Below are 23,259 nucleotides of genomic sequence, written 5' to 3'. Positions count from 1 at the left end.
CCTTTCTGATATTGCTCCACGATCTTTCTGCGCAACGTTGTGGGAATTGGTGATCCTCTACCCATCTTGGCTTCTGAGAGACACTGCCACTCTGAGAACTTCTTTTTCAGAATCAGACAAATCAGAATCAGAATCAGAATCAGAAAGGGTTTTATTGCCAAATGTTGAGCAGGTTTACAACATTAGGAAATTGCTGCGGTGCTTCAGTGCAAACATACTGTCATAAATTACGCTTAAATAGACATGAAAATAAAAATAAGAATAAGAATTAAAAGTGCTAAGTAGATAGATATATACATGATATATACATGAGTGCAGGTGGTGATCAGTGCCAAACATGGAATGATGCAGTGAACACAGCGTAGGGTCATGTGTTAGTGGTGGGAACAGTCATACGGTTATTGTTCATGTGTCCAACAGCAGAGGGGAAGAAACTGTTCTTATGGCGAGAGGTTCTGGTGCGAATGGTTCTGGTGCGAATATACCCAATCATGTTGCCAATTAACCTAATTAGTGTTAATTGGTCTTCCAGCTCTTTGTTATGCTCAAATTTACTTTTTCCAGCCTCTTATTGCTACTTGTCCCAACTTTTTTGGGATTTGTTGACACCGTGAAATTTTGAATCAACATATTTTTCCTTTCAAATGATACATTTTCTCGGATTGAACTTTTGATCTGTCATCTACGTTCTATTCTGAATAAAATATTGACATTTGCCATCTCCACATCATTGCATTCAGTTTTTATTCACAATTTGTTTGGTGTCCCAACCTTTTTGGAATCCGGTTTGTATACAGCCCCGATCAAAAGTTTGAGACCTCTTGAAAAATGGCAAAAAAATCATATTTTGCATGGTTGGATCTTAACAAGGTTCCAAGTTAAAAAAAATTTGATCATGCAATTTATTGAAAACAACGTTGTGGGGGAACAAAACAGTGAAGTGGGAGACCCAAACAAATGTCACCTGCACTGAGCCCGAGGATCCAGTCGGCAGTCCGTCAAGACACTGGACGATCCTCCACCCAAATTAAGGCCGTTACTGGTGCTGACTGCAGCCCCATAACCATCAGACAGCATCTGAGGTTTAAAAAACCAAAAACGTCTTCAAACTGACCGTTTGGACCAAACATGGGACATTGAAAGATGGAAGAAAGTTTTATTCTCTGATGAGAACAAATGTAACCTTGATGGTCCTGATGGTTTCCAAGGTTACTGGCATGACAAGCAGATCCCACCTGTGATGTTTTCTACGCCCCACAGTGGAGGGGGCGCCATAATGGTCTGGGATGCTTTCTCCTTCAGTGGAACAACGGAGCTTCAGGAGGTGCAGGGGCATCAAACTGGCTGCTGGCTGAGTCCAGATGTTGCAGAGGGCATCCCTCATGACTGAGGGCCCTCGTCTGTGTGGTAACCACTGGGTTCATCAGCAGGACAATGCTACAGTACACAATGCTGCAGGACAAGGGACTTCTTTCAGGACAGTAACATCACTCTTCTGGACCATCCTGCGTGTTCCCCTGATCTAAATCCAGCTGAGAACCTTTGGGCGAGGGAAGGTTACAGAAATGGACAACATCTCCAGACAGTAGACGCCCTTCGTGTGGCCGTCCTCACTACTTGGAGAAATGTTCCCGCACACCTCATGGAAACGCTGGCATCAAGCACACTGCAACGCGTTTTTGAAGTTCATATTCATATTTATGAGTTCATGTTTGGAACTTAGATTTCTGTTTTGGGGGGTTTGATTAGCTGTAAAACAGACAGTGTCAGTTTAAGTGTTGTTTTCAATAAATAGCACGATCAATAAACTGTTTTGTTTCACTGCCATTTCTTCTTGTTGCACGTTGAAGCTCTACTTGGAACCTCGTTAAGCTCCAACCATGCAAAATATGATTTTATGCCATTTTTCACATGGTTTTAAACTTTTGATCAGGCCTGTATTTGAAGATAACTTACATAACAGTAAAATGTGAAAGAAGGATTTTAAATGAGACTTTCTTACCTTCTAGCTTGATCCGAGGTCCTAAAATCTAAATGTCAGCTTTAAATATGTGCTACGCTGGCGCCATGAAGACAAATGTAATCACAATATATGACATGGCACTGTCAGCTTCAATGACAGTTTTATCAGACAGTCCTTCTGGGAAAAACAGTGTTTTTGTTCTGATAGTGTGTACACAGACACAAGTGTCACTCCAAACACACATAAATCACTTTCCAAATCCTTCTTTTGTGAGTCCATGTCCTCATTTCCTTCTTCAAATATCATGTTGTGGTCAAACGTGTGTTGAGAATCATCAGCAACCTGTAATTAGTTTGACCAGCTTATAAACCCTGGAGGATCCAGCACCAGGACTGGCCTGAATCTTGCAAAACATGTTTTCCCGCTTGCAAAGGAACATCATTGTCCCTGTGATATTAAGAGATTAACATGTTTTCATGTTCTCTCGGAAACAGTGAACAAAGCACCTCCTCAGGTTGACAGGATTGTGAGAGTGTACCCATACCCTCAGTTGTAGCGTAGAGGCATAGTTTTGTGTTTGGAGCTACTCGTGGATATGAAAACTCACCAAATGAGAGGTGGAAATCTGCAATGCCTGGAATGGCCACTTGAGGCTGACTAAAGTAAGCCAATTCCTACACACACACGTGTTTAAACAGCATTAAAAGCATGTTTGTTGACTGGTACAAAAACATTCAGGGGTTTGGATGCTTGACACTGGGAGCCAGAGGATGTCTCACCACTGCTAATGTAACAGAGTGAACTGGACCTCTTGGACATGTTTGTGCTATAATAGAATAATCTGTCAAATAATAAGGCTTACTGTGTGAAACAGACCATCCAGGACAGTTTTGTGTGACTGAAATTATGGTGTTTTAATATTCTGTTATTTAGCACTAATCAGCACATGTATATGAATGCAGCTTGCTAACTAGTGTTAGTTGATAACACTCCGCCCTCATGCCCAAATATGGTAACTTTTACTGCCAAAATACATGTCAAGATGTCAAAATATAACCACACTGTTTAGTAAGTTAAAGAGTTAAACATCCACAACACCAACGCGTCACTGCAACTTAGGCAAATGGTTTGGCTAACAGCAACCTGCTGCATCTGCAGTGACAGACAAAGCTACAACTACTGATGCCATTCAGGTCACGTGACTAATGGAGATGGACACCTGAGGAGTGACTGGGCCAGACAGGAAGTGCACCTCCTGTCTGTTTGCCTGCCACCCTTTACAGAAAGCTCACCTAACGAGGCGTGCAGAGACGAAGATCGACAGGTAAATCAAGAGCTTCATGGTAAATGCACTGATTCTTATACAGCGCTTTTCTAGTCTCCCAGAGTACTCAAAGCGCTGTATACAACATGCCTCATTCACCCATTCATACAAGCACTTCTAAACACAAGTGCAAACTAAACTACATTCATACTCCGATGAATGCATCGAAGGGCAACTTGGGGTTAGTATCTTGCCCAAGGATATTTGGCATGCGGACTGGAAGCCAAGGATCGAACCACCGACCTTCGCAGCACCAATCCCTCTGTCACTCTCTCGCTTGCCTCTCACCTCACTCATCAACGAGACGCCAAGATAAAAGCAGATACTGATTAGACCACCCGAGTGGAAGCTTCCGCCACTTGGCTACGCCTACAAATTCTGTCCAACTCCCACTAACCCTCCAGGAATGCAGACCAAGCTCTTGCAACGGTTGTACGAGGACCGAGCTGCTCGTAGCAAAGTGCTGGACACCCCATACTCCCCAAGCACCTCCCACAATTTCACATAATTTCCTGGGACATGGTCGAATGCTTTCTCTTGTATCCGAGGTTCGACTAACATAAAAATACAGCCTACTGTCCCTCTGTCAGAGTTGTCTGACTGTCCAACCCTGGATGCAAAAATAGATTTACACATGGGAGACACAAATAAACATTTCTGGTTTTATAGCTTAATTTTAATAAAAATGATACAAATGTTCTTTGGTAAGTAATTAGTAACAGTATTTTGTTTTTGCTACATTCTTGCTATAAATCACAGATCAGATTTAGTAGAAAGTACAGTGTGAGTACAGCAGCTTCTATCACACTTGGGTAATGACTGAAACCACAGGTTCTGTTTTTAACCCGACTGCTTCTGTTTCTTGCTACTTTTTTTAAGTGCTGTTTATTAATTGAATGTTTGCTTTACAGATGGTACTGTTGGCCAAGGCTTGTTAAAATAAACACATATATATTATTATGCATTAGCAGCAGCTAGGAAAAAGGTCATGAATTAGGGTTATTTGCCAGTGACATGTGATGTTTTGTTCAATAATGTGCAAAATATTTTCCTCTCATAAAAACATTCCCAACAGAATAAGAGTCCTCGACCACAGCAAACCTGTTAATGGACTTTGTGAGTCTTTGGCTCATTTGTGCTACGCTGTTATACACAAGTGTCGTAAGTACAGCCATTACCTGGGAATGTTGCTGCTTTGTTTCCCACAAGACCCATGAAAGTATATTTAGGGAACTCATACTGTACCAGGTTCTGTGCCAGGAACATGGAAAATGAACTCGAAATTACAGGCCCATTTATGGGTTGTTGTGCAGTGAGACACCAGGTGCATAGTAACAAGCCCTGAATAAAATCTGAGATTCTCGGGTTTCCTTTGACCCAGCAAGTTTTGCTTTCCGTTAATCTCCATTTGAATTTTTGAACCGGAGGCGAGAACAGTAAACAATCTGATGACAGGTTCCAAACAAAACACTCGCCCAAAGGACATCATACTCTGACGGAGTGAGAGCCAATCCTGTAAGGCAGGATGCTAATTTCAACGTTGGCTAATCTGTGACCGAGTGCATGATATACGGGACAGACAGAGGAAAAGTTAACTCAAAGCTGAGGCAGTCTTCCCAATATAACCTGCCCTGACAGTAATATGGGAAATGTGTTTGATAACCATCTTGTTTGCAAGTTAGTGTACCGCTCTTGGCAGGCCACGTGCCTTCAAAGCATTTCTGCCGTCTACTGCACTTTACGTCAACGTTTGAGGTATAAAGAGAGATTACTCGCTCACAAATGAAAACCTCAGGAAGTTTGGCCTCACCACGTTATCCAAGCAGAAGTCCAGTTACTCACGTCTCCAAAACGCTGGACCTCTTCAAGAGAAAATGAAAGAAAGCTTCAATCTCCTCCTGACACTGTGTGCAGTGGAGAAATACCATTTCACTTGTAAACATATGTTCTGCATTTTCAGGAACAGTCGCTCACTCTGCTGTGCACAGAAGCTAGCTTGTTAGCTTGAAGCCTTTAGCCTGTTAGCTTAGGTTTGTATACAACTTTATTTGGTCTGGTCCTGCTTTGCTCTTCAGTCTTTTGGTTTGTCGGGTACACTGAAACTAATTTTAGCTAAAAGTGAAGTGACTAAAGCTGCGAGGACATTCAGGCCTGGCTGACATTTTTGTCACAGTTTCTTACTATTTAATTCAGACGTACCAGAAAAATAAGGAAACAGAGACACAAACTGACACTGTGTATCTAACATGGATGGATTCAGAAGAAATGGAAAAATTATTACAAAATGATGCCTCGTGTTTGTGGCAGACCCTTAAAATGGTTTCTTCTACGAGGAACCAAGCTGTTCTGCACTGTTTGCATAGTTCATAGAGGAAGTGTGTGCAAAATACAACGTACAAAACTGTCCCTGGGTCCAACACAGCTCGGCCTCCGTTACATAGGTAGCATATAGCTTCTCCTACAATTCTTTTTAGTTTTAAAGGTCATGCATGAATTATCTTGAAAAGTGATAAAAACAAAGAGAACAGTGGAAACATGTATAGACGTGGAGCCTGAGCAATGGAGCAAAGGTATGGTTTCTTTTAGCTGCCTTGCTTGGTTTAAATACTGGAGAACAGCAGTGTTAATTTACTAGGATTAGTTCAGCGGATCTGAGTCCTGCTCAATCTTCCAGGTACGTAAATCCCAAAAGATGAACAGAATCAACCTCACTGTCACGGTTCTGGGTCATATTGACCCAGCTTTCTGTTTCTCATGTTTTGGAGTTTTTCTAGATTCTGATTTATGATTTGATTAATCAGTGATACTGTTTTGATTATGATTATTATTTAGTAGGTTTTGGTCAGTGTCAAGTCTGTCTCTCTCTGTCTAGTCCGTGTCTTAGTAAAGTGTGTTTTGTTTCCTGTTTTACTTTGAAGGTTCTTGTTCCTGTCTGATGTCAGTGTTCCAGCTTTGCTCTCCCTGTCTCGTTAGGTCTTATTCCTTCCAGCTGTGTTCCCCTTCTGTCTCTAATTCCTTGATGACTCTCTCAGTGTATTTAAGCCCAGTGTGTCTTTGTGTCTGCCTGCCGTATTCCCAGTTTAGTTAAGTTTATGTTCCCTTTTCTGCCCAGCAGTAAAGCTGAGTGTTTGAGTTTACATCTGCCTCAGAGTCCTATATTTTGGGTCCTTTCTCCCTGCACACAGCCATGACACTTTCAGCAGTGCATTTTCACCATGCTAAAACACAGGTTTGATGTCTAACACAGGCTTCTCTCGTGTCCCACTGACAACTGTTTTATTTTTATAATAACCTACCCGGACAATAACACTTCCATCACCCTATGGAAAAACAAACTGGAAGTTCCAGGAAGCCATTAAAGGATTTTTTCTTAGCAGCCATCAAAAGGAGTCAAAATGAAATCCGTGAGTCAAGGTGGTGTTTGACTGAAGGTAGATACACTGCGCTGACAGGTCCCTTTAGCAATGTGTGACTGATGGTTGAATGAGTGCCTGAACGAGCAGAACACAAAGTATTTTGACATAAACACAGAGTCCAGGTTTGATGGAGAGGCGCTGTAAACAGACTTCATCCAGATGTCCTTCTTTGCTGGTCAGATTGTGCCTGGAACTTGTTGTGTTATTGGGTGAGGATTTTGTTAAACTGATCTGAAGGGCTCATATCCGAGGAATTTCCACTGCTTTTAACATCTAAACCAGAAGTAATAAAAGAGATTCGAGTTATACACAGAGGAGCTAGTAAGCCATTGCATATCTGCATGTTAATCCCACAGACAGTCTCTCTGTTATATGATCTTTTTGCGTGGCCTTTTTACCATGCATGAGAAAAGGAATTCCTCGCCCACATGGTCCACCAGCACTCACTGAGGCCCTTGAACAAGCTGCAGTGCCCTTTGGTGCCCTATGAAACTTGCTGCAGCTTGTTGGCCTTAAGTCTTTCTCACATCGCTCTCCTTTGTTTTTACTAGATGTGTTTTTTCAAAGCAGTTGTTGCATGTTTGTCAACAATTTCCTCCAATGGCAGCACCAGCAGTTTTATGGAAGTTTACACTGGCCTTCATCCCAGCTGTTATTCCCTAAATAACCTTTCCATGCTGTTCCACAACAAGATGGCAACACTCATGTTTCTGCCTTATCCTCAGTACTTGACCAAACCAGGAACTTTTCTATTGTGTTCTGGCTGATTGAGGCATGACACTGTATGATTATAACTATTTTTATAACTAACCTCTAATTTTCATAATGTTTATGTAGCCCAGATGAAAAAATCATATTTACTCTCTTTATTTTAACTGTCCACATCAACAAGCGTCGTATTTCCTATGACCATTGAATGCACCTCTCAGCTCACCCCACGTGAGGGCACCTAGCTCAGCAACCAATCAGAGCCTACCCAGGCCGCATTGACCCTGTCAGCCAGGAAGTGAGGTGAAGGTGCATGGAGCTCCCGGGTTTTTCTCACCTCAGCAAGAGGAGTGGAGGCATCTGCTACTCAAACCGAGAAATCCACGGACAAAAGAGAGGGAAAAACTCAGAATTAAGAGGAAAGAAAGCCAGCATACTTACCTGCTGGAAGTCCGGAGTCGAGTGGCTGGATGAAGGAGAGAAGCAACGTCGGTAAGACAAGTGTTATTCCGAAGAAAAAAAAAACTTGTAGAGTCTTACCGTCGTGATCACGCTAATGCTAGCTCGGTGTCTCACAGGCTAACCACTCACCTTTCATCCGGAGAGCTGCTGCAATTCCGACACCGGTGTGTGTTGGGCTTTTGTGAAACAGAGCAATGGTGAGCAACATGTTCTTAGCCGCTCTAAAGCTATTTTTTGTCAGTTCACTGTGAGTTTAAAGTAGTCTAGAGGGTAATTTTTAGTGCATTTCTCTCTCACGAATAGGCCTATAGTGTGGAGAAATTAAGCACACTGCTTTAATGCCTCTGAACTGAACTCACATGTATATTTTGTTGCTTATTTGCACATAGTTCTGAATTTGTTATGGTGTATTGTATTTTGAATGGTTACTTACCATAAGTATTGTTTAATTAATGTTTACATGAATAGAGAAATATTTAAGCAACTTAGATGTTTAGTTCTCATATTTGATATACTTGAAAATTGAATGTTGTACAACAGAACTGTGAGATTTGATAAGATTTAAGATGTTAATGCAATGAATATGAGGTTGATGCAACATTTTGATTTTGTATTTTAACCTTAAACAGTGCATCTGAAACAGACTGATTAGAACAGTGGTCTCCAACCTTTTTTGCGCCACGGACCGGTTTATGCCCGACAATATTTTCACGGACCGGCCTTTAAGGTGTCCCGGATAAATACAACAAAATAAAACTAGTACCGGTACCGAAAAAAAGAAAATTTATTCATAACACACGTGAAAAGACCCAGGAAGACCGAGTAAATGATAAAAACGATAACAAAATAACGCTGAAAACCGATAAAAACCCTGAAAACTATACATTTCACACCTGAGCCTCAACTCTCGCGGCCCGGTACCAAACGACTCACGGACCGGTACCGGTCCGAGGCCCGGGGGTTGGGAACCGCTGGATTAGAATGTACATTTTATGACCTGGATTATAGGTCAGGTTTTTTTGGAGAGGACAGAAAAGTCCAAGGACCAGGACGATATTCCAGTTGTGATAGATGGCGAGCCAACCACTTTGAGGACGATCTACCCCAAAGAAGATACACACCACACACTCATACATTCCAGTTACACTCACAAGGACTTTTGAAGTTGGCTATCGCCAGCTTAACTCTAAATTCTTAAAGGGCCCCAACGAATACTTTTATTTTGTTTGAGTGTGCACACTATTTATTTTATTTTATACTTTATCTGTACTAATTGGACAAATACCTGTTATACCTTGTAACAATACAAGAGTGGCTACTCAAAAGTTAACATTGTGTCCAGGTCATTATTGCTGCTCAATACTTTGGCTCCATACGAATTTGGTGTCTTCTGATTCTGGCCAGGGTCTTATTACGAGCCCAAGTAATTATTGTGCTGTAATTCACCTTTATACCTTAAAGTTGGTTACATTTAGCAACAACACAACTTGGTGTTTTTGCTCAGTTGTTGAATAAATATAAATGTGCCAGAATTAGCATAACAGCTACAGATGCATTTCAATTCAATTTTATTTATATGGAACCAAATCACAACAACAGTCGCCTCAAGGAGCTTTATATTGTAAGGTCGACCCTACAATAATACATGCAGAGAAAAACCCAACAATCATATGACCCCCTGTGAGCAAGCACTTTGGTGACAGTGGGAAGGAAAAACTCCCTTTTAACAGGAAGAAACCTCCAGCAGAACCAGGCTCAGGGAGGGGCGGGGCCATCTGCTGTGTTTGGTTGGGGTGAGAGAAGGAAGACAGGATACAGACATGCTGTGAGGGTGAAGCTGCACAGATGAGGACGGAATTATTGGCCCCCACGGAAATGTAGTTTTTCAAAAGTAAGCTATTTACAAAGTGCTGTGAAATTTAAACACAGAAACTAAATGAATTCACAAAAATGGGTCAAAATGATTCATAACATAATGATTTTTCTTGTTCTGCAACACTACAGTCGTTTTCTGTTTTTGCTGTGATAACTTTTATATACCGTCTCATGTCTTGTTGGTATAAATAGTTATTTTGTCCTTATCTGCAGTTTGCTGCTAAAGGAAAACAAGTAAAGACACATAAAACTTTATACTGCCTACGTTTATTGTGTCACAATGTTTGTTTTAATTCTGTATCCACAGGAGACAAATACACTGGAAGGATGCCAAACCTTCTGGTTAGAAGAAAGTTGACCTAAAGCAGGGGTGCGCAATCCTAGTCCTCGAGAGCTACTGTCCTGCAGTTTTTAGATGCATCCCTAATGGTTTGATTACCTCTTCAGCATGCCATCAAGTTTGGCAAAGGCCTGATAACAAGCCATTCATTTGATTCAGGTGTGTCAAAACAAGGATGCATCTAAAACCTGCAGGACGGTAGCTCTCGAGGACTGGGATTGGACACCCCTGACCTAAAGGGAATGGAAATAAAATACCCAAACATTAAACAGCTGGAATGACCAGAACAGGTCCACCTTAAAGTTGCAACAACTGTTCTGTAGGTCACCTGAGGCCTCCAAAACAAGCTTGACCTTTCACCTTATTGAAGCTGGTATGACTGACAAGACAGAAAGCCACATCTATTTACGCTGTGGAGGACTTGGAGTATGGAATTTTACATCATGGTTATCAAAGACGTGGGCACCACGAAAGAGCAAAGAACACAGAAACAATTACTCTGAGAAATATCAAACACTTTTCCCCACCTCTCCTAAAACATAGTTAGGGTTACCACCTATAATAACTCAGACCTCCAACATTTAAACATGCTGTGATTGCATTAGATAAGAACATTTCCTATATAAGAGCGTGTACTGTGTTTGCAGGATACAGGATTAATTAAATCCACTAATTTACTGTTATTGTTTCACCCGGCGCCACACAAATGTTTGTCATTCCAGCTCATTGTCACATCTGTTGCTTGTGTTTGAATTAGAGCAATAAAGGGAAGTTCCTTCTTCCTTCCAGTTTATCTAAACCGCTTTGCCTGGCTAAGGCCACAGGGCAGCTCTAATTATGAAGCCGAATGCAGTGCAGACTTTCAGGGTGTGTTTGGGGAGTGTTTGGAGGAAGGAGATGAGTGCTGACGACTCACTGACAGGAGGTTCAGCTGTCTGCATCCATCAATAATCAGCCCAAAGGTCTTTCTATAGCACAGATGAAGTGGTGAGAGAGACACTTGTGGTGTAGTACAGAAAGGAACCTGACGAGCTTGTGCCTGGCTCTAATATTTTGCTACTGGATAACGAGCGCTGCTGCACAACAGTAGCAGCTGAATTAATAAAGTGTTACATTTTAAAGTCAACATCAGCTACGTAATCAACACTGTGGTTAAGCAGACGCCTCCAAACATCAGTTAACAACCATGGTTTGCATTTATTTGGATGGAAAGTTGCCTTAATCACACCAGGGTTGATTTAATAGGGATGAACAAAGCAGTCCATGTTCATTCAACTGTTTGGTGAGTTTTCAAGTGGTCTCATATATAATCTTTGTTTATGGACTTTGAACCACAGTCAAAGAACAAACTCTTGAGTGTTGTTGTTGTTCTACTCTTAGAGTTACAGGCAGATAGTTCATGTGATGTTTGTTAACCACCATGAATAAACAGCAGACACAGCACTGTGACTGTATGTGCTGAAACACAGGCTCATAGCAGCCAGTGTGCACTGGTCTGATGCTCAGGCTCGACCTGTCAAGGTGTAACCAACAGCAGTCATCTTATAGCAGTAAGTGTGTGGTGTATTAAATCATAAAGGCAAAGTCAGTGTGTGTAACTCTGGACACACGCGCAGACTGGTTTACATCAGCAGTCCGTTCTTGTAGTTTGCATGTTGTTGGATGCTGGGAGACCTAATGTGTCAAAAACAAAGGACATGATCATTGATTTTAGGAAGTCTTACAGCTCATCACCTGCTATCAGGTGGACAGTTACAGGTACGGGGGTTGTTCTTGATGAAACTACCAAAACGATCAGCAAAGACTGTTCTTGTTAAGGAGAATGGGATCTTTTAATGTCTCTGAAATGTTACAGACATTTTATTGAATCTGTTATCTGCAGGTTTGGGAACACGACTCTGAAGAACAAGAACCGGTTGGGACTTAACAGCCAGCAAACTCTCAGGGTGTTGGCAAGACGGGCTTTTGGCCATCAAGCATGTGCTGAGGAAGGCTCCTTTATGTTAATTGTTTCAACCATCGACTTCACAGTGAGTCTGACTTATTGCCCTGTGGCCATCGTTTTACCTGTGAGGAGGACCAAAAGACTCCGGGTTTCTCCTTTTATCCCTACTGCAGCCCGTCTCCTTGTTGCCCTCGCTGCTAAACTAACTTCTCCTTGTGGGACAATAAAGTTTTGAATTGAATGGAATAAAGACTTAGTAACTCTGATGAGCACTGGGCGTGTCTCCAAAGGAGCGAGGTTATAGAGAGCTGTGACCAGCAGCAGTCTGTGGAGGGACAAACCATAAACTGCTAACAGGATGCTGGGGGACAGCCTAATTCACAGTCCAACTTATAGGAGCAAAGGATCTGCTGCCATTGTGTGCCAGATACCGCACACTAGCCTCAGATGTCCCCTACAGACCATGCATCGGTAGGTTGGACATGTTTTTGCAGCATGTGAAGATCTAACCGTATATTAGGCAGGGGTGGTTATGGGCTCATTCAACTCCTGGACCTGTGGGTAGATTGGTTTTTACAGTGAGGTTGAATCTGTTTCAGTAGGTCTATAAATTAAACTGCAGACGTGGTGGTCTAACGTGCAACAATACAGCCACTGCTCAGTATGGTAAAGATGGGTTGTGGAGCCAAAGACGAGGTTTAACATAATAATTGTCATTAACATTTCTGTTCTAGACATCTACTGGAGTTTTTCTCATCGTTCAGGTCCAGTTTTCAGTCTTCCTGTCTGCGTTTCCAATCATGTTCGTTGCTAATGAAAACCCGTCCAGGCATCACATTACTCCAGGCAGACCAGTTTTATTTTCCCTCTCGTTAGCTTTGCTCCCAGTGACATACATGGTGGAGGGGACAAGAGAAGGCTTTGCCAATGGTCATGGCCTGACACGTGAACACATGAAAGACCATAAGGAAGTGTTTGCTGTAACCCTCCTCTGCATTGTACCTGTACCTGAGTCATTTCATCCTGGTGCCCGGCCTGGCCGGTGGGCTGGACTTTACAGTATAATCATAGCAGCATAGATATTATTTTGTTGATTGTTGTGTTTGCCTTTTCAACCTTTACTGACAATACCACAACGACGATTACACAAAAACACTGAGGAGAGGCGTTTCTTATATCTGCTGACCAGGTTTATGAATAGAGGAGACGACATTTTACGACTTGGTTACCAGAACAAACGTGATATTTAAAACCAACTGAGGTGCCATGAAAAAGTGTTCACTGCCTTCCTGATTTATTAGTTTTTTGAATATTTGTCTCACATTAATGATTGAAATCATAAAACAAATTTCAATATTTATTTTCAATATCTAATCTTCTGTGGCCCTGTGTGGAAGTAAGCTGAGCTGAAGGTGGAGAGTTGGAGAGTCTAGTCTGTGTGAGGGGCAGCTGAGGTTGAGTGCTGTTACAGAGGGTTTGGACATGTGCAGAGGACATACAGTGGGTCTTCTTTACACAACACTGATCATGGAGTTCCACAGGGTTCTGTCCTAGGACCAAATCCATTTATATTATACATACTTACCATAGGCAGTATGTATAATACTGTAATGTATGTATAATACTCTTGGTAACAGTGGGAAAGAAAAACTCCTTTTAACAGGAACAAACGTTCTGCAGCTGTCTGCTGCGACGGGCTCTGGGTGAGAGCTCCGAGGCAGGAAAGGACAGGAGGACTTGAGAGGAAGTTCATGGATGTAGTGAAGGAGACATGCAGAAAGTTGGTGTGACAGAAGAGAATTGCAGCAATAGGATCAGATGGATGCAGATCATGGAGACGTCTATAAGGAACAGGTGAGAAAAAGTTAAAAGCAACACAACACGTTCACTGTCTTCTGTTGAGTGCCAACTAACTACCATTCACATTCTGATAGATGCAACTTTGGGTTAATACCTTGCCCTAGGATATTTGGCCTGCAGACTAGAGGCAGCCAGGGATTGAACCACCAACCTTCCGATCAGCAGATGCCCTGCTCTACCTCCTGAGCTCCAGCCACCCTTTTCAGCCTAACAGCATCCGAGATATTTGCTATAATGCTGATCAACTGTTATTCTAGTAAAATGACTGTGGAGAGCATGAGCAAATGTTTGGAGAATGCTCTGAGGAGCAGACGTAAGACCATTACTCAATAAAATTGCAAGCACCGCCGTCTGCCAAGTGGACAAATTAAAGGAAGAAAAAACTCTCGTCTCAGAGTTAAACAGTTCACAGTGATGTCTAAAATGAAGACATCTCTTTTCATTTTCTCTGTAGTTATCAATATAACCATCGTTTATTATCACAAATGAAGCAAGTCTTAAATATTTAAATCATTTTCTTAAAAAGGCCGTTGGGGACCTTTTGTTATGCTTTCCAAATGAGAATCAGAGACCTGACAACGACAAGTGCTTTTCCTGATAAAGACTCAACAAATCACCAGCTAGGATAAGCTAGCACGCTGCAGTTTGGGAAGCAGGCTGAAAAATGTCTTCACTGGAGATGTTTGTCCTGGCACCTGCATGGAACAAACAGTCGAGAGCTAAACATGGTCATAAAATCTCCTTCGTGTCCTTTTGGCAAACCTGGATTCACAATCTTGAGTCATAACGCCCATTCCACTGATGACATGCATGCTATCTTTAATTATGATTAAAAAAAAAAAAAAAAATGCAAATGAATAAAATATAATAGAAATACAATACAAATGTGTGCCTGTGTGGGGCAGGGATAGCTCAGTAGGTAGAGTGATCGCCACATGATCGGAAGGTCGGGGGTTAGAATCCACTAAATGGTTACCCTGAGATACCCCTGAGCAAGGTACCGTCCCTACACACTGCTCCACGGATTGGTGGCTGCCCACTGCTTCACTGAGTGAATGGGTTAAATGCAGAGGGCTAATTTCCCTGCGGGGGTTAATAAAGTATGCATTGCATACTTGCAGCCTACATGCATTTAGGTTTGTGAGCCTCATGGGCGCTGCTGCACGTGGATCACAAGTTAACCCTAACCCTGTTAGTACAGATACTATATATAATAAGTATATATATGCAAAATATACTTTACTATATGTATTAATTCATCCTGTCCCGATGAGATGGTCATCTGTCTCACCTGTCACCTGTGTGTGGGGGTGGGGCTAAACTGGCTCTTTTCATGTTGTAGGTTACAACCCCTGGTCTACACACGTATCCTGACCATTAGAAATGAACTTCAAACCATAGCTGGTTGGCTCGCTATTAAAACTAGCAGACACTACGGCAGAGCCGATGTATTTATTTAAGTCTGGAAATGTAGCGGCCTGTTGGCTTATTCTGAAAACTAGAACGCAGTTTAGCTTTGCCTGATTCAAAGACATGTAGTTAGTTTGGTATGAAATCCAGCTGCTTGTTGTCTTTGCTCAACTTGAAAACTAGCAGCCACTTGTACCTGTTTATTTTGAAAGCTTAGTTTAAAACTAGCCTCCAGTCAGTTTTGCTACAAAGGAAGTTATTTTATTTTGAAAACTGTCCAGAGTTTTGACAGTTGTGCTTTAGCTTTAGTTTTTCTTTGTCTTGAAATAAAGCCCAGTGTCTTCAGCAGCCTGTGTGTTTGGTGCTTGAGACTTGGACAGTTACCCTTTCCCATTTTTGGCAACTGAAGCTAATGAGTTGCAGCCAATAGTTTTATATTTAGCAGCAGATCCAAGCGCTCTATCGTCTTATCTAGCTTGGCAGGAAGGCGAATAAGTGCTTTTCCTAAAAGCTCCAGCTACGAGTTCATGTTTGAAACAAAGTGAAAAATAAAGACATGGAGTCAAAGGTTCAATTGCAAATCTTACACAGATCTTTATTGTTCTTTTAATTACATCAAATTGCCGTTCCACTCGTTTTCATCTCAACAACCAACCAAATCCTGTAGTCACTTTCCCAATCCTTCCTCATCTGCCTTCCCCTACGTACAGTTTCCTTTCATTTCTTTCCATCCATGAGTAACATTCCCCATCCACCTGAGCAAATGATGGGAGTTACACATGTCACACTGACCGTTTCACTTCCTAAACATTCTCGTCTTCGTTCTCTTCTGCCTTCAACAACTTTCATCGTCGCTCAGTCCCGTCCCTCGGGACAGTCGCATACATCATGCCGCCTCTTCAGGTGCAAGCGGCGTCCACAACTAAAGCTCCATGCAAGATCCTACACTGAAAAGTGATCCGCCTCATTCTCAGGCATCAGCTTTTTAAGAAACCAACGTGGCTCAGTTCAAAATTTTGTCTTAAACAAAACTCATCATCTCGTCTGCGATATGATTTCATCACGGTTTTTTGCTGACATCTCATCTGTTCTGGAATTAAATTAATGCCTCTGTAGTAAATAAAATAAAATAATGTCTGGCTTCTAGCATCTGTTATTTAAGGAATGTATAAAAATAAGACATCTTCTGCTCAGTCTAAAAACCCAACTATGACAGAAATCTGTTTGTGTGGTACACCTCACCTTTTTGGGGGTTGGCTTTTTGTCTTTCACCTTGACATTGGCAAATGTTCAAAAACCTGCCCTAACAGCTAAAACTCTGCTGCTTTACAGTACCTAAAACAATACTAGGATAGATTTGAAAATATAAAGTGTATTATCCCCCAAAGAAAGGTCTAAAAGAATGTTTAAATATGAACTTTATAGTAAACAGGATCTGATGCACCAACTCTTTCTTCAAGAACTCAGCAAACTGGCCACACCGAGTGTGAACCGTGGGTTTACTTCTTGTCATGCTTCCCTTTTAGAGCTGAACCACGTACACCCCCCTCCAGAATACTGTGTCTCTATGGGATGCACTTGGATGGAGGAGTAAGGTAAATAGCTGCCAAGGAGGACAGTAACAGAACACTGCTGTAATAACACGCAGACACTCATAAATACAAGTCCCAAGCTTCTCTGTGCTGTTTTATGTACAGGAAAAACAAAGAGGTCCATCCACGTTCTCTACCAACGCTCCACCTCACACCATCGTCTCTTTTCTCTTCCCTAAAGAACACAGAGCCTTCTTGTCCTTTTTGGTTTTATGTGTCGTGGGTGAGGATGACGTCGATGACACGGACGTCGTGGGCGACGACGGGGAGCGAGGCGAAGGAGACGCCGTGGTGGGGCTGTTGCACAGTGAGGCGGGGGCCGACTGAGAGCCTGGCTGCGGGTAGTTCTCGTCTGCTTCCTCCATGTGGATGATGGCAGAAACGGAGGAAGGGCGGCGCTTGGAACGGACGCTGCCTGTAGGCGGGCTGGGGCTGGAGGGCTCGCTCAGAGGCTGGTGGACGGCAATGGCACTACGGAGGCAGTTGAGCCACTGCTGCTTGTGGAAGACGTCGTTGACCTGCAGAGTGTGTGACTGTGCCTGGCTCGGGTCTTGGGAACGTACCCGGAAAATGTTCTTGGCTGCAGAGAAAGCAGAGAGCGTCATTAGGAACAGGGACAAAGTGCTGCTCAGGCTACTAGCGGACACTTTCTGGGACGAGCCTTACCTTTGTCTGCATTGCTGAAGGCTCCTCTGAAAGAGCCGCCCATTCTGACATCGCCATCTTGCAGGTCCTCCAGCACCAGATCCTGCACTGCAATTGGCTGCCGGTACACCTGGAAGCACTGGCGCTCGTTCCTGGTGACGGGGCGGGTCAGGATCAGCAGGTCGGTGAACAGGAACACGTGCAGCTTCTGAAAGAATTTCCAGGAAAAACAGAAACTTTCAAACCAGAGCATCATCTGAGCACATAGCCCGCCTCATGTGGGACGGCAGCCTCGTGTTAACATGTAAAGAGAAGCACTGAAGGACGACTTGGAAGTGTGCGCTGTGCTCACCGTGCCGCTCTTGTTGCGCAGCTCCCCGTGACACAGAAGACTCTTGCACCGTTCGATGCGAGCGTCCCTCTGCCTGTCGTCCAGATACTCCAGCTTGTCGATGTAGTACTGGCACTCGGACTCCCCCTTCTTCATGTTGATGTCAGACAAAACTCCCTGGATGACAGTGATCTGAACACACAAGCAGCCTAATTATTACATGGGAGAGGCACTATGATGAATCAGTGTGTTGAACCAGTTTGTCTCCTGGACTTACAGCTTCCTGCAGGCTGGCAGCATCGGGGTGTTCTGCTGGAGTGTGTCTCAGGATTTCCTTGAGCAGTAGAGGGTACTTGACCAGGCGGGATCTGGGAATGTCCAGGAAGCTCCACAGGTCCAGTTTCCGACTAAAAGGTGACTCGAGGCACCGCTGCAGGAAGTCCTGCACACGTGGGTCTTGCTTCTTCTGGTCCAGCAGCGCCTTGGCTGCCAGCTGGTTACTGCAGTAGTCTTTGTAGGCATTGAGCCTGGGCAGCTGCAAAGGAAGGAGGGACTCTTTATCTAACTGCTAATTCAAAATACGGTTTTACTAGCGTAAAAGCTTTTGATGGCTCAAAAAGTCAAAGACACTTACCCAGCTAATAACAATTTGCCCAATCTGGCCCACAGTCCCGTCTGGCTCCGTGGCTTTGGAGAGCTGCGCCAGAAGGTCCTCGTGCAGTGGGATGTAGGCATCCAAGTTGCCGAAAATGTGAGTAAGCTCCTCCTCCGACATGATGGACAGCTTCAGCATCGGGTCGTGGTACGCCTGTGGATGGAGCAAAGTGATCAGTAATATCTGGGCAGAGCTTTGGGAGCGGCTACTAAAAATATCTTGGTCAACAGCTTTAGGGGTACAAAAAAAAAGACAGAGGAACAATCCCTGTCTTTTTATAGCTCCTGACTGCGCTGCATTCAAAGCCTGCCAGACTGATTTAATCTGTTTGCTTTATATGTACTCCCGCTGCCTCAGAGCTTTTAAAAGTACAAACCTTGCGCGCAAGCTGCAGGTCCTCAATCAGATCCTGTTCTCCACGAAACAGCTCAAATATGGCCTGAGGAATGGGAGGAGGCACAGACAGATGTTTTTTTAGTAAACATGTAAATCAGGTTGTCATTACATCGTAGCCTAAACCATAGTGAGCTTAGCCAAGATGGCTGAATGGCTTCTAGTCCAATTTAAACCATTTGACACAAAGACATGTGAACTAGTCTAGCAAGCATGTAGAATTCATCCCTGTCTGGACTCCTGGACTCACCTCTTGCCGCTTGATCTCTTTGGTGGAGAAAGTTCCTTTCTGGTGGATGTCTAATGTCTCGGACCATAAGGTGCTGTTCCTCCTTTTAGGTGGTGTGGGGGCCGCTGCCTTGCTGCAAGGCTTCTGGGGCACGCCCGGCAACTTGCCATCGCCCCGGAAAGAGGCCTTCAGAAAGAAAGAACAGCACATGTCAGACATGTTGAAAGGGATGTCCCTGTCTCCCCAATGCGCTGTGTTTCTATTGGATGCCGTGAGCGCTTACCTGGATGGTTTGGCCGAAGCGCCGGACGGCCCCATTCTTTACCGGAGAAATGAGGTTGGCTAGCGACGTCACCCTGCCGAGAGAACGGACACGCTTGTTGCTGGGTTCCTGCAGAAGGAGGCAAAAACAGAAGGGGAGGTTAGTCATGCAGTTATTCTATCATAACTCGTGTCTGAAAACCCTGAAAGTCTGAAGTGCGACAGAGGCAGATCAAAACGAATCGATCAGTAACTGTGACACCTCAGCAAAGACTTCCTTGTGACAAAACACGTCAAGTCAGGTCATAAATCCTGGTTATGAACTCTAGTCCCTCCTTTAAGACGAGCAGCTGGAGCCGAGGTCAAGCCGCAGGCAGACAGCCTGGCGGAGCGGCAGACAGAGATACTAAGGAGGAGGAAGCACTTCCAGCAGCTGTTGGCTCCATCATATGAAGAGTCCTGAGCCAGGCCAGCCCACTGAGCACAAAGACCCTCTTCTCACTGCTGATCTGGAGGGGAAGGGGGTCTGGAGGAATGCCAGGAATGCACGAGACCATGCTTCTCAGCTGTTCAGTGTCTCTAATCTGCTGCTATCTGCTCTGACAAGAGCGAAAACTCAAGTACAGAGTGGATCTGCTGCATCGCTCAAACTGGGATAAATGATTCCTGATTTACAGATGGAGCTGCGTGGCAGCGTGCCGCTGCTACGAGCAAGAAAAAGGAGCAGCAGTCAGGAATACAGCAAAGTGTTTACGCAGTGCAGTGCTGCATGGGGCACACCACAGAATTTATGGCTGCGAGTTGAAACACGCTCTTCAACAAGCCTTGCGTGAGAGAGTACTGCACCTGGGGCAGGTGACCCCCCCCAAACACACACAACTCCTCACCCGCCCCGAGGCTGGGAGAAACAGGAATCAAAGAGCAGCAGGGTAATGATTATAATTCCACACGATTTGCATTTTCTTCTGCAGTGTAACATCTTAACATGACAGTAATGAAGTTTTGCCCTCTGAAGATAAAACACATCGCTTGTGTTTCCCTGACGCACAGCAAATGAGATTTGGTCCCGGCTCAGCAAATGTGGGAAACAGTGCAGCCATTGAGGCTCCGGTCTCTGTGGACGCAGCTGTGGAACAGCTCAGTCTGCTGTGGCTGCGGTGCAGTCGAGTGCGGTCAGACTCTCCACGCAGAACTTAGCAAGCCCTCGAGTGGCGGGGGCCACATGTCAACTGCTTTCCTCTTTTTGTAACTTATCTGTGGTTACCAGACTCGGCTCCCGCTAAGTGATGACCAGTTCATATCTGTGGACAAATAAGTGGTAAGAAGTAGTTTTTGGTGTGTTTTTGGGGTGCAGGGGGAAAATAGTGGAAAAGCGTAGTGGCCATGAAGCGCTGTGGACGCGGATAATGAGAGGCCACTCGTCCTGCTCTTTGTATATCAGCAGTTAAACAGGGAAAGCTGCTATTCCTGGCAGTCCTGTGGCATTAGAGCGAGTCAGGCTGGAAACCATTCAGATCTGGGCTCAGTCAGTCGAACCCTCCAGACATAATATACATGCAGCCTCCTTCAACTTTCAACCTCAAACTTTTCTCAGCTCCCTCCCTGTGCTTCCTCTTTGATGTAACCTCATATGTGCCAGATGTGTCCCTGTGATTACAGCTTAGAAAATGATGGAAAAAAGAACAGGCACAAATCAAAGGACGGAGGTACTTAGAAAGTCAGCACAGAGTGAAAACACAGGGTTCTACTGAAAGAAAGGACTCAATTCGTGAAGTGTTTGCAGACTTGTCTTTTGCAAAGAGATTTACTGTCAGTGAAGCCACACAGCCACAGGGAAATACACAGACAGCACCTGGGTTTCCTACGATATCTGCTGCTTTCATTTTAAAACGCATTACCCTTTGAATGCTTGGTTGTTTACTGAGACCCTACCCCCTGCTGTCTCACTGTTCCTGTACTCTTCTGTCTGCTCACTATGGACCTGAGCTCCCCATTTCCCACTGAGACTGAGGGGTCTGCTGGGGTGCGTACGAGAGCAGGGGGAATACACAGCCGTGCGTGGGGGAGGTCGTTACTGTTCACAACTAAAAAGGTGCAGTGTAGTCCAATGATTAACTTTTCAGGGTTCGACAGTATCTTAAGCATTGTCCCAAGTGCCCTGGAACAAAGGTCAAACACACACACACACACACACACACACACACACACTCACACACACACTGTGTACATACGTGAGATAAAAACCAGGGTTAGGTGCTGATTGACTCACAGTGTGATACCTAACACCACATTATGACTTCATTTCCAGCAGCTCTGGTCAAACATTTACAGAGTAAAGTTTCAGCCATCTCACCTCTGACTCCTTGTTGGCCTGGTTCTGGCAGTCTATCACTTGCAGAGTCCGTTTGATAGGCACCAAGCTACCCACTTCATCGTAAGCCACCATATCTTTCAGTAGAAACACAGTATCCTTTTAATCCTCACGAGTTGGCTTCAAGTAATCCACACCAGAGAGAAAAAGGGTGGCAGAAAATCAAGAGTTATAAGCACGTAAAAAGACGGAACAGATACACCTTCCCCCTGTTTGGCTTTTTCTGGCATGGGGCTCCCTCCTCACTCTGCCTCACACAGCTCTAAACTTTGGTCTGAGGCAGAGCAGGAGGGGAGGACTATATATGCAGGGGAGGAGTCCTGAGGAGGCACAGAGGGACGGGTCTACCTGAGGACACAGAAAGCCTTTGAACAGCTCCTACTCAGTGCAGACAAATAGCTGCCCGCATGCTTTGCTGCTCTATCGAGTCCAAATATTACTATGAAATGTAAAAATGATGGGCAAACATTACTGCTAAGTGTGGTGGACACACAGCAGGTCCATACTACGGGCTAGTTTCTGTAATTCAGTCAATGGAGCCTGAATTCGTTGAATTAAAGACACATTTCTGGAAAGTAGTTACAGCTGTATAGTTTATCAATATGTTTACTGATAAACGATTTGCTACATCTGTAGATCCCATAATAGCATTACTTAATCATAAAGGTACCTAGTGACAAACCATTTGTTACATTCTTCTACATTTAGTTCAGATTTCTGATTTTACTTTTAAATCCAAAGTTAACTGAATAGTAGAAAATATGTCCAAGAGAGACACGATCTGTGCAGCAGGGCTCATTAAGTACACTGTTCTGCACATACATTAGCTGAATAACTGATGGATACTCTGAGGCATTGTTTCTTTTTACCAAATTCATCAGGATAAGGGCCAGAGGCAGGAAAAAAAGCTGATTTTTTCATGTTATCCCATCAGTCTTGAGCTCCTTACCTTCAGTCATCTACAGGACAGAGGCTCTTATCACGTGAAGACAGTTTGATGAAGGGCTGAAAGACTAAAACAGTAACTTACTATGATAAAGATTTATTATTTTACTGCACAGAGAGAGGATGACAGTAAACAGATAACAAAACATTGGTATCCATGTTATTTTAAATATCAACCATTGCTCCTCACTGATAGAAACCATGACAATCAACACAGTTCTCAGTGCTAATTATTATAAATGGAAACATTAAAACCTAAAAAGAATCAAATTTAGCTTTCAGAAGTGTCACATGTAGCTAGTTTGTGTCACTAAATCAAAGAGTATAAAAACTGTTTTAGTTACAGTTTCAATGTCACAGGAATGTTTTAATTAAAGTCTTAATTAAGTCATTAAAAACATTAAAAGGTCGTACGCTTGGTCGTACTCAGCTTTCCATCAAGTGCCACAAAAGCTGAAACTAATTGATTTGGTTTGATTAATGGATTTCAATCAACAAACTATTATGGGGGCAGTGGTTTCTGCTTCTGGCATG

General features: G+C 43.6%; 1 protein-coding gene and 1 long non-coding RNA gene across 2 annotated transcripts; one reads left to right on the top strand and one right to left on the bottom strand.

Annotated features, from left to right (window-relative positions):
- Window positions 1-7,709: 7,709 nt before the first annotated feature.
- Window positions 7,710-15,137, top strand: LOC146370043 (uncharacterized). The gene is made up of 3 exons (XR_014797341.1): window positions 7,710-7,903; window positions 7,990-8,070; window positions 11,971-15,137. It is a non-coding gene; the product is annotated as an uncharacterized LOC146370043 (long non-coding RNA).
- A 769-nt stretch (window positions 15,138-15,906) lies between these two features.
- LOC146370042 (neuroepithelial cell-transforming gene 1 protein-like) lies at window positions 15,907-22,179 on the bottom strand. Its single transcript, XM_084910103.1, has 9 exons — window positions 21,763-22,179; window positions 19,432-19,539; window positions 19,170-19,334; window positions 18,903-18,965; window positions 18,506-18,679; window positions 18,149-18,406; window positions 17,893-18,063; window positions 17,562-17,748; window positions 15,907-17,475 (listed from the first exon to the last, which is right to left on the bottom strand). Exons 1-9 carry the CDS (start codon window positions 21,853-21,855, stop codon window positions 17,045-17,047), a joined length of 1,650 nt encoding a protein of 549 aa, XP_084766229.1. The 5' UTR covers window positions 21,856-22,179; the 3' UTR covers window positions 15,907-17,044.
- Window positions 22,180-23,259: the final 1,080 nt, after the last annotated feature.

Source organism: Perissodus microlepis, chromosome 17 (genome assembly GCF_051167445.1).
Source record: "Perissodus microlepis isolate ML-2025 ecotype Zambia chromosome 17, ASM5116744v1, whole genome shotgun sequence".
Lineage (NCBI taxonomy): Eukaryota > Metazoa > Chordata > Actinopteri > Cichliformes > Cichlidae > Perissodus > Perissodus microlepis.
This window is presented reverse-complemented; position numbering and strand designations above follow the sequence as displayed.